Below are 12,587 nucleotides of genomic sequence, written 5' to 3'. Positions count from 1 at the left end.
GTAAAGGAAACAAGAAAAATTTGGAGTAGGTATTAAAATCCAGGGAGAAGAAATAAAAACTTTGAGGTTCGCCGATGTCATTGTAATTCTGTCAGAGACAGCAAAGGACTTGGAAGAGCAGTTGAACGGAATGGACAGTGTCTTGAAAGGGGGATATAAGATGAACATCAACAGAAGAAAAACGAGGATAATGGAATGTAGTCGAATTAAGTCGGGTGATGTTGAGGGAATTAGATTAGGAAATGAGAGACTTAAAGTAGTAAAGGAGTTTTGCTATTTGGGGAGCAAAATAACTGATGATGGTCGAAGTAGAGAGGATATAAAATGTAGACTGGCAATGGCAAGGAAAGCATTTCTGAAGAAGAGAAATTTGTTAACATCGAGTATAGATTTAAGTGTCAGGAAGTCGTTTCTGAAAGTATTTGTATGGAGTGTAGCCATGTATGGAAGTGAAACATGGACAATAAATAGTTTGGACAAGAAGAGAATAGAAGCTTTTGAAATGTGGTGCTACAGAAGAATGTTGAAGATTAGGTGGGTAGATCACATAACTAATGAGGAGGTATTGAATAGGATTGGGGAGGAGTTTGTGGCACAACTTGACAAGAAGAAGGAACCGGTTGGTAGGATATGTTCTGAGGCATCAAGGGATCACAAATTTAGCATTGGAGGGCAGCGTGGAAGGTAAAAATCGTAGAGGGAGACCTAGAGATGAATACACTAAGCAGATTCAGAAGGATGTGGGTTGCAGTAGGTACTGGGAGATGAAGGAGCTTGCGCAGGATAGATTAGCATGGGGAGCTGCATCAAACCAGTCTTCGGACTGAAGACCACAACAACAACATACCGGTATTAAAACAACACTTATATATTTGTAACCATTAACGTTATATAACATGAATTAAATTTTCAAATGATGTACAGCTTAAAACTGGGTTTAAAGATAGGGGTCTTGGAGACCACACCTCGTAGTATACGTTACAGGCAATTCACCTTGTGAGTTAAGAGTTAGACAAATGAAACTGAGTTTCCAGATGACGACTTTGGCATAAATAATGATGCATTCAAATCATTGACCACCAGTTTCACTGATGAAATTTTGACAATGCCAGCAACTGCGTATACTGATCAATCACAAATGCATTTTTAGTTATATATTTCAGCCTCAAGATCTTATATGATACCATTTTGTTGGGTTTGAGTTATTGCCAAGTTAACACCAGAGAATCATCTGATGATTTGGTAATAAGTTGAAACCGATAGAGAGACCATGTATGCAATCAGAGGCTGAAATATATAACAAAAACATAATGTTTATGAGACTGTCTCTGTGTTTCCCTAAGGCATTGTGACTTGTCTAAGATGATTAGATTTACTCCATAAAATAGTGTTTACAAAATTTACAGACTATACTTCCAAAGTGCAACTCTACTAATAATTTTTATAATTTTCTTTAGTTACAAAGTGATGTTCTTCAAGCTGTGATTATGTTTCTTACACTAGTCTTAAAATTTTGTACTAAGTTGGTAGGATCACACTTGAACTGTTTGTGTGTTAGAGATGAGAAATGAAAGTGCATATCTCAGAAACTTTGATGTGCTTTTCTAACAAAGTACGCCTAAAGCGGTCTGCAGTCAGTATGATCATTCAATATTATTAATTTTCTTCCTACGCTTCTCATTATAAGTGTACAGTAATATTGGGTGGTATTTATTCTGGTGATTTATTTGTTTATGATATGTAACAAGTCACTTTCTTTAATTGTGATACAATTGTCATTAACTAGATTACAAGCTGCTGCAAGCTTATTGTCAAATGGAGGTGTAACAGTGCTGGTTATACTCAAACATGTGCAGCTAGATGCTATGGTCATGTTACAGGCAGATTAAATGGAAATTTAGTTACTGGCAAGAAGTAGTTTGTGGAATAAGCAGCTCATTACACACGCAAGGTGTAATAACCTTTTCATTTTATGAGCTTTTTGTTACCTGTAACTGAATTTCTGTTATATCCACCAGCACGACTACAGCTTCCAGCTGCACAGGGGTTGTGTTATCTTCCTGTAACACCTTCATCTGATGGTGAGTCTGCAGTGGCGTGAAAACTAGTTTCTGGTACGGGAAATAAATTGTATTTAAAATATGTGATTTGTTGCGCATTATACTCATATAAAAGAAAAAAATGTAGATTGGGAATTTGTATAAATAGCATCAGAGACTTTTAAATTTTGTTCCTAAAGATTTTTAAAACTTTTCTCCTGGCTTTAGGGTGTCCCCCTCTGCACTTAGTGAGCAACAGCTCATAAGAATCATTTTTAACCCCCCACCCCCCATCTGCCCTAACTTCTCATACCATTCCAAAATTATTTTGGTTCCAACAGTTCGCAACTAATTAAGTCATATACTGTTACTTTTTTTTCTGAGAACAAATTTATTTGTATAGAGGTTTATGGGTTATATTCACTTTTCATTCTTGGATCTCAATTTATAGGTACTTCTCCAAACACAACTCTTAAAATCAGAACCACAGATGACATCAACAGCAGTCATGTACACTACGTCACATGTAACGGGCTCAACAACCAGTCCCTCTCCTGCTGGAACTTCAATACACACACTAGTAAATACTGCCAATGGTACAATTCTTGCTACAGGTGAGGGCTTGGTTTGATGCACCACTTCTTAATTACACTCTCATATCATAACTGAATAGTCCGGATTCATTCATTGATTTGTGCTTTTACTTGACCTGTCAAATGTATTTCATCACTAATAATAACAATTACAGGAATTCCAGTTGTGCTGGACACTGACAAACTTGCTCTCAATGGAATAGCAGCTGTGACTCCAACTACTCGAGAACCGAAGGTGAAGGAAGTAAAGAGAAGTGCTCATAATGCTATTGAAAGACGCTATCGAACAAGCATAAATGATAAAATTATTGAATTGAAAAATATTGTAGTCGGAGTTGATGCAAAGGTTGGTACTTAACATTCCTGAACAAAAATATTTTTCACTTGGATTAGCAATCTTACTCCTCACGACAGAATCCATGTCGTGTGGAATAGCTAATAACAATAATGCAGAATACATTTTTATGTCATTGGTCACAGATTGTGGTATTTTATTTATTTTGTTGCAGTTAAATAAATCAGCAATTTTACGTAAGGCCATTGATTATATCAGATACCTCCAGAATGCAAATGCAAAGTTAAAGCAAGAAAATATGTCTCTAAAAATGAGTGCTCAGAAGCAGTCCTTACAAGAGCTGCTGAAGCCAGAAAGTGTGAAGTCTGAAATGTTCATTGATGGGGAGATTACACCACCACAGTCAGACATTTCTTCTCCATCGCTTTCACCACCTCATTCGGACAGTTCTGTACCACCATCACCTGAGAATTCATTTGAAATGGAGGTATGTTATTGCTTTGTTAAACTCTTATGTCTTCAGACATATGTATAATAGATATCGCTTTCTAACAGACGGAAGGTTTTGATATGTTTGAGTCACTTGCTGGTACCAATGAAGTAACAGATACATTTTCATTTCAGGTATTATTTACACTCTCTCTTCTCTTCTCTCTTCTCGTAAGACATAATTTTAAACTTTTTTGTGTGTCACTGCTATAGTCGAGTCAGCGTAAGTTGATCCTTGACAGTTGCAATGGGCTGGGCAGCACAGCTTCATAGGCCTATCACAACAAAAGAACATAACGCGATTTAATAACGCCTCATTGTTACCACAGCTCTGTAGATGGGATCTTCCTTCGCAATCTCTACTGCAGTGTCTTGTGAAAATGTAAAAGTTTCTTTTGGTTATTTTATGTAATAAGTTATGTATTTGTTGTGTGTTCATTCTCTTAGCTAGTGGTTGAGAAATTACGGTCACAAAGAATGTAAACTGAGTGCTATTTCTCATATCACACCAGCCAACAGATATTATTTATTCATTTCAGTGTTAAATCCTACTAGACAATTCTTTTCATAAAGTAAACTTAATTTGAAAAACTAAACTGAACACTGGAATATTTTGTGTCATAATGATGAGATAGCAGATATTATTTATCGCACACATTATAAGATTTGAACTGTATCAGTAATAGATGGCGTATCTACTCTTAATTTGGGCAGAAACTGGATTATGCATCATTGGGCAAAAACTGGATTGTGTATCAGTTTTCAATCAGTGTATGTGAATTTCAGGAGCTCATTGCAGCTGTATATATGTATGTTACATATAAATAGAAATGCAGTTCAAATTCTTGACTCAGTATCCTCAAAACTAAGAATTTAATAGGATTGAGAAGGAACCCAAGCAAATAGAATAATTATTTGTTGTCATAAACTTTAAAGCTTAAATATCTGCCCTTTATTATCTTGTATGTCGTTGTGTGTGTCCTTTTCTCATTGAGTCTATAAGCTGTCACTGATTTTATAAATTTTTTTCATTACTTAGCTAGTGGTTGCAATACACACTTCCTGCTTAAGTTTCTGCTGCTGCTGCTACTACTACTACTACTACTACTACAGTTGTTATATTTTTAACTGGAATTTGAGTAGCCATTTCATCAGTAGAGAGTTGCAGTGAGGTCTCCAACCAGATTTCATAAACATGATGCACTTTTATCCTTGTTTACTTTTCTTGAATTCAGCAAATATCATAGTTGTTCTTTCCTCACAGATGAAGAAAGAAGATAGTGACTGTATGCACAGGGTCAGCAGTGGAATGCTTGACCACTCCAGAATGACACTTTGCATGTTCATGTTTGTTGTTATGGCATTTAACCCATTTGGTATAGTTCTCAACAAATACATGAACACAGATACTGATTATCTCCAACCAAGTACAGTAGGAAGAACAATTCTAAGTGATGAAGGTAAATATTTTGTTCTCACTGTATAAAATTTGTTTTAATTTATGTGTTTCAGTTCGCAAAATAATGTGTGTAAAGTGGTGCTTTCACAGCAGATACTGGTTTTGTCAGCTTATGTATTCTGAATATAACTCAGAATGTTGTTAACTACCTGTAGATTCTGCATCTAAATTCACTGTTGTTGTCTAGCCTGAATAAAGACTCTAGAAATAAATTTCATGGATTTGCAAACATTGCCAAATGTGACTATTTTAGTGATTAAAAAGCTGCTGTGGAAGTAAAAGCTCATTAGAAATTGCATTGTAGAGTGTCTACAGCTGTAGAAGTATGAGTGTCTACATTATACAATTATTTACAAGGCAACTATATGGCAATCAGATTTTGTAACCTTTTATATTTGTGCAAATACCTATCCCACTAAGCAGTTAGACACAACTCTCAAAATTTCTTGAGAAAATAGACTTTGAGGATTTCCAAGCTTCTTTAATGCCCTGAAGTAAGGTAGATTTTTCAACAGGCAACACAAGTCTATGGTAGAGTGTTCAGCTGACTTGTAGTTTAGTTCCTTCAATGCAAATTGACCTCATGTCTGGTATCGGATGGATCGCTAATTTGAGTCTTGCTTTAGTCATTTTTTTCTTTTTTCCATTCTGTTTGAAAACCTATGTCATTTAAATAATTAAGCAAATATATCTCAACTAGCAATTACGAAAAATGCACATCTTGTTATTTCTAATTGCGTATCACAAACAAAAATTCAGGTTTCATCACAAATTACCAATCTTTTATAAAAGATGTTGTGGACCAGGGGCTCCACATTGATGAAAATTTTACTTGTCTCTAAGAAAGGCTGATACGGGTGTCCGCAGCTCGTGGTTGCGGAGTGGCGTTCTCGCTTCTCACGCCCGGGTTTGATTCCCGGCGGGGTCAGGGATTTTCTCTGCCTCGTGATGACTGGATGTTGTGTGATGTCCTTAGGTTAGTTAGGTTTAAGTAGTTCTAAGTTCTAGGGGACTGATGACCATAGATGTTAAGTCCAATAGTGCTCAGAGCCATTTGAACCATTTGAACTGATACGGGTGTCCTGGTAGGATGGATGCGTGGTTCCTAGGGCAGCACACCTATACAGACACCCCCCCCCCCCCCCCAACCCAAACACACACACACACACACACACACACACACACACACACACACACACACACACAGAATTAAAGTAACACAGAATGGTGAATAGTAAAGTATATTACTCAACTTTGGTAATGCAAGTTTAGCCTATCTGTCCCATGTTGACTACAGTTCCATGAACATAAGCTAAATAATGTGCTCAGAACTAATCTTCTGTCTTGATGTATTGTCTGAGGAACTCTTCTAAACTAACAGTACTCAGTTAAATCTCTAGGCAGACAATCTCTGTCCATACATGATAATTCTATTCGCTGTTCCGTTAACACTGAAGACTGACTACTGTCTGTCTTTTGGCCACTGTTTCTATCGACGACTTGAAGACATGATAAACGTTCTGCAGGAATTAGCTAGCAAGACTCAGACTGACTTTCAATTTGCAGCTCTAAACTTCTGCTCTTGCACAGTTACTTAAGCATGTGCCTCTCTTCCTGGTGCTGCTGCCACTCTAGGAGGCATGATTCTCACAGGCAGCCTGATTGGTTTGTGTGCAGCGATGTTTCTGTTGCGGATGGACGTCCTCAGTGCTTCTGGTACCGGCTGTCACAACCACTTCTTGTGTGGCCTCTCATTCATCTCTAAATATTTTGTCTTCAAAAAGCTCATAAAATGTGCTCCTTTGTTTAAAAACTTATTGTGGCTTAGAATTGTATGCAGGCCACCCATATGACAGGCGAACATTCTACAACAGAGCTATGCAGTTTGCTGAATATATGACCGTGCTTTAAGGTACTAAAAATGCTTTGAAAGCTTCTAAATCAAAATTTCTCAGAATTTTTTAAGAGTTAAGTCTAACTACTTTAGGTACATATAAAACAATACAAAAATCAGATTGTCATGTGATCCTCTTGTAAGTGTCAAATAGTGATAGTAAATAGGAGTTGAAAATTGCTTTACCTATATTGCAGTAAAAAAAAAAAAAAAAAAAAAAAAAAAAAAAAAAAAAAAAAAAAAAAATCCTTATTCTTGGGTAGTAAACACAACATATAAACTAATCTAAGTCTGTGCTGTAGAAGTGACCATATAACGTATAAGAAACATCATCTTCCATCGAAAATACTTAAAAGAGAGACTCCCCACTGCACCCCCCCCCCCCTCTATATGCTCCCCCCCACCCCCCCACCCCCCACCCCACCCCCACCCCAACTCAGATTTAGTGTTAAGAGGGCCCAGTGGACAGCCCATCAAAAATTGAACACAGATAAAGCATGAAAGCAGGAAGAAGGTGTACTAAACTGTGAAAAAGTAGGCAAATTAGGAACAGTGAATGGTCCTAGCAAAAGATGTTGCTCGTGCAATTAATGGTTTTTTTCTTTTCTACTTTTTCTTTTTTTCCATTCTTTTCTTTTGCTGTAGTCAAATTTGTGTCTGTTTCGTGGTGTAACTACGATGTATAAGATAGGGACCTATAATGAGAGCTGATTCTGTACAACTACTCTGTTAGCAGCCGAAAGGAAGTGGCTTTCGAACGGGAACCGCAAACATTTGACGACAAGGCGATAAGTCAACTGAATCTTCCACCGGAAAACATACCTGGTGTGTCATATACGGCATTAGTGACAGTACATGTGTCATATGATAGGTATATATTTTCGATGCTCCTAATTTTCTATGTCTAGTGACTGAGTGAGATATGTCTCCTTGCATGATTTAGGTGTTCGTATGAATTTGAATGTGATCACTCCCAAGGAAATGATGAAAACATAATAGTTTGTCACATAAGCTACAACAAATAAACGCAACAGTTTCACAATCACATAGTTTGCTTGTGCTCCATCAAAACATATGTTTTTTATTTGTTTTGGAGTTACATTCCATTCTGGAAGTTTTGGCTCTTAATTCCTTTGTTGTAACATAGTTCATGCCCTTTTATTTATTGTTTTCATTTCTATGGGATTTCTATGTGGTATCTCGCATGCTCGCACTATTTATCACATTAACTTGCAACGCTAATGTAATCTTACCCCATGACTCTGCTTCTATAACCACTGTATAGTATGACAACTGCTAAGACCACAGAAAAAGCACAAACATTTTAATGACCGGACTTACAGTTCATAATGTTGTGGGGGGAAAAAAGGCAAAAGGCATGAGGCAGTTTTGAACTTTGCCAGCACTTTAACCACTTACCCATGATGTTGCAGCTCTTTCACTGGCGTCTGTGTTGCACGTGTTAAGCCTGGACTGCCCACTGTGTGTGTGTGTGTGTGTGTGTGTGTGTGTGTGTGTGTGTGTGTGTGTGTGGTTTTTTCCCCAACTACAGTTCAGTAACCCTTCTTCCTGTTTTCATTCTCGATCTGAGTTCAGTTTTTGATGGGCTATTTGTGTCATCTTACCACTAAGTCTGAGGGGATGCGATGAGGAGTTTCCCTTGTTAGTAATTTAACGTTTAGCAAGCTCAATAATATTCATATTCAACACAGATATTTCTTGCATTCAGAAGTATTATTATTGTGCAAAACATTAAAAAGTCTTGTAATTGCATTTTTTGTTGAGTGGCTATTTATAAATTGTATAAATTAAAGTAAAATACAATGCATGTCCAGAAAATAAGTGTATTGTGACCATAACAGGCTGTTGATTTTTTGAGGATGGTACAAGGGATCCTGTGACCAGAACGAGCGTCACAGGCACGTGGGGGAATGTAAAATCACTTTGATGTGTCCAGTAGGGTGAGAGATGTCGTTAAGAAATCCTGTCAAGTGGGAGTGAAACTGTGAACCGCTTTCTATTTGTGGAAGGAGTAACACCTTCTGAAATTTTTTCACGAATGGAAACAATTTATGGCGATGTTATTATGAACAGAACAAGTGTGTTAAAGTGGTTTAGGGAGTTTAGTGGGGGCAGAACAAATGTTCATGATGAACAGAGGAGTGGAAGACCTTCTATTTTGACTGATGAGTTGGTGCAAAAGTTGGAAACTGTTCATGGAGGGTGCCATTTGACAGTGGATGAAATTTCAGCGATGTTTTCAGAACTCTCTTATAAGAGATAATCACTGAAATGCTGGGACACTAAAAACTGCACACAAGATGGGTCCCAAAATATCTGACAGAGCAGCACAAGAAAAATCAGGTGAATAGTGCTCGCAAGTTTCTTGAGTGACTTGAATTAGAAGGTGAGCTTTTTCTGAGTTCTGTTGCGACTGAAAATGAAGTGTGTGAAAGACAGTTGTGACAGTAGTATCATACCAATTCCCCATCTGCTAAAATATTTAAAACCACAATTTTGGGGGAAAAGCCATGGCCTCGGTGTTTGGTAAGTAAAAAGGCAGCATTTTGGTTGAATTTCTCTCTCAGGATGAGACCTTCAATACACAACAATATTGTGAGACCCTAGAGAAACTCAAAAGGAGCATGCAAAACAAAAGCAGGGGAATGTTAAGACAGGAGTGTGCTTGTTGAATGCCAACCAACACCCATCCTCACACAGCCTTAGCCACCGAGGTGCTCCCCGGCTCAGATGTTTTGAACCTGTCCTCCTATGCCCCTGACTTGACACCTTCAGACTATCATTTTTTCACCTCCCTGAAGACACCCATGAGTGGAATTAAATTTTCAGCCAATAAACAGGTGGAGAAAGAGGTTCTGAAGTGGGAGAAGGAGCTGGTGGGATAGTTCTTCGAGGAGGTCATAAAGAAGCTTGTGCTATTGCTCACCACATACTTTGAACAGGATGGTTATTATCTGAAAAAATAGTCAACAGGAGTTTCAACTATATTCTTTTTTTTCCAAATATGCTTTTTCTAAATAAGTATAAAAGCCCAGTACACTTACTTTCTGAACATGCATGGTATCATCATAATGGAAATGTGTGAAAACAGCCACAGCATTATGAGAAATGGTCAGGGGTGTCTACACTTTTTTCACCTTGGATGCAGTGATGCATCTAGCCTGGCTGGAAATTATAACTAGCCCTTGGTGTAATAGTTGTGAATATCGCTACATGATAATGTAGAAGGAACATTTGCTCTTGAAACCTCAAACAGATCAGACAGTGGTAACATGGGCAGAATTAAAGCATTTTAGAGATTGTGTTGGTGACAGTAATGTTAATAATAGGACTATCTACTGGACTGTGGTCAAACATGCCAAATCAGGCAAATGTTGGAAGTCTAGTTGGTTTAGTATAGGCATCTCCTAGAACTTCACTGCTCTGGAGACTGTCCAAAAGAGTGCATTACTATCCAGAGAATGTGGGAAGAAACTGAAGAGAGCGGAAAAAATTACATCTTAAAGATAGTTGTGCAGTCCTCTCCCCCTTTTGAATTAATGTCATAATCACTCGTGAGTCAACTGACTGAATCGTGAGGTAGTAAACTCCATCTATGAATGTGGAGATAATTATAGACTCATCTCCCTACTGTCCATATTCTCAAATGTCTGGTGCTTGGCCCACTCTTTTTTTTTTTTTTTTTTTTTTTTTTTTTTTTTTTTTTTTTTTTTTACATTCATGATTTACCCAGGACATTGGAGTTCTCTTCAAAAACTGTGATGTTTGCTGATCACACAAGTTTACTGATAAAGGCACAAACACACCCCTACTATACACATCGAGGAGGATAATGGGATGGACTCACAACTGATTCACAACAATGGCTTAATCTTACTAAGACTCGTATTACACAATACCAAACAAATCAAAATGGCTTGTAGTTACCAGAAGTACAGATCAGTGAACATGGACAGGGCTAGACTCCATTTTCTGAGGTAATAATATCTCTTTGTGTGACATGAGTGTGAAACGCATTATTAAAAAAAAATCGTCTGGATGATTGGGCGTACTGCCTTAGGAGAGTAGTCCAATCTGTGGAAATTTCCATTAAATATGCATCTCTATCTAGCTTTCAGAATGGAGCTATTTATTCCAATATGAATGTGTAATAGTTTTCTAGTTGTCATTGAAAAAGAAATTGTAAATCCACAGATAATAAAAACAGATTAAAAGTGAATCTTATTAGGCCACCCTATCTATAATTTATCAAGATATTTAGGCTCCAGGATGTGAATTCCAGTTAAAACTAATGTTCATATTAAACAGATTCTGAGTTTGTCAGTATATGAACAGCTGATTGTGGTTTATGATGTTACAAAAATGTTTTGTTTCAAAGTATTATGGAAAACAGCAACTGCATTGTTGAAGATGGAAAGTTACCAAAAGTAGAAATCAGTTACCAAAAGTAGTAATCAGTGAGCATGCACTACTTTTTCAAAGCAGCTGTTTTTCTCCTGTAATACACTTTCTTACACAGGATGTAACCAAAATCTGTGGCCAATCTATGAGGAAAAATTTGTAAATGTAGAGGAAGAAATATGTTACACAGACATGGATCCAGAAATATTTTATTTTCAAGTTGGATCTCAGTTTCTCCTACTCTTCAACACATTAATCATGGAAAACACAGTATGAAACACATTCCTAAATGAAATAATCAAAGTGCCCTCCATTATCAAGGATACGTGCATCAACCTGTCATTGCATTGACTCCCTGGTGTGCTGATGTGTCTCTGGAGAATTGTGTTTTGTTTCTCAACCTTCCTCAACACAGTCACAAAGTCTCTGTACATCTTGTGCTGGGGTTCTGTACATGAAAGCTTTCAAACGCCTCCACAATTAAAATGCTGGTGGATTTAAGTCAAGAGAATATAGAGGCCAAGGAATTGGGAGGATGACTGTTCAAGTACCTATCCAGTCATCTAGATTTACGTTTTCTGTGATTTCCCTAAATCACTCCAGGTAAATGCCATGGCTGATTTCATTCTCCATCCTTATGTAATCCAATCTTGTGCTCCACCTCCAGTGACCACAGTATCAGAGGACCTTAAAACTACTAAAATCATCCTGCGTTCATTTCTCTGGGTGTTGGCTGTTGACTGCAGAACATTTCATGTAAGAAAACATTTCATGTATTGCTTTTACGTTCTGTTTCTGTGCATTTCCCGTGATAATGTTGTTACGAAGAAAAGGAGAAAATTAGTTCTAACATGAAAGTCAAGTGTTTCCAGACGCATGTTCTTATAACACATTTCCTCTTTGTGCAAGGAAGGTTAGCTGGAAGTTTGGCCATATCTTTTTATTACACCTGGTATAAAGTAATGTAGAATAAATCCCCATATTTATCAATGTGACAAGCTCAACACTGTGTATTATTTGTTATTAGTGTACGTTACAGGAATGATCTACAGTACAGTTTGATGTGTTTCACATCCTAGTTAGCTCTCTTTCATGATGCAGTTTACAGAACATATGTGAATGAATGACTAACAACATTTATGGTGCATCTGAAAAGTCTTTGTAAACCACCATAACAGGAACAGTTTGACTAGTGCTAAAGCTAATCAATGTTAAAATACCATTGAATTTCTGGCAAAAGTTCCTGTGCTGTAAAAGAGAAATATAATAGAGATAACAAAGAATACAGATTCCTAAAGGAGAGGAAACTCAGTATAAATCATCACACAAAACACACACAATCTGTAGGAAATGAGAGGCTATATTACTGCCATTTTGATACTTTGTGTATCTTTCT

At 37.2% G+C, this 12,587-nt stretch overlaps 1 protein-coding gene across 1 annotated transcript in view; it reads left to right on the top strand.

Annotated features, from left to right (window-relative positions):
- LOC124804820 (sterol regulatory element-binding protein 1) overlaps window positions 1–12,587 on the top strand; it is a 94,471-nt gene that overhangs the window by 9,635 nt on the left and 72,249 nt on the right. Inside the window, exons 4-7 of the mRNA XM_047265160.1 lie at window positions 2,491–2,653; window positions 2,788–2,978; window positions 3,142–3,414; window positions 4,681–4,876. Of these exons, the coding sequence (XP_047121116.1) occupies window positions 2,491–2,653; window positions 2,788–2,978; window positions 3,142–3,414; window positions 4,681–4,876 (823 nt within the window). The remainder of the gene's footprint in view (window positions 1–2,490; window positions 2,654–2,787; window positions 2,979–3,141; window positions 3,415–4,680; window positions 4,877–12,587) is intronic.

This window comes from Schistocerca piceifrons, chromosome 7, assembly GCF_021461385.2.
Source record: "Schistocerca piceifrons isolate TAMUIC-IGC-003096 chromosome 7, iqSchPice1.1, whole genome shotgun sequence".
Classification (NCBI taxonomy): Eukaryota; Metazoa; Arthropoda; class Insecta; order Orthoptera; family Acrididae; genus Schistocerca; species Schistocerca piceifrons.
This window is presented reverse-complemented; position numbering and strand designations above follow the sequence as displayed.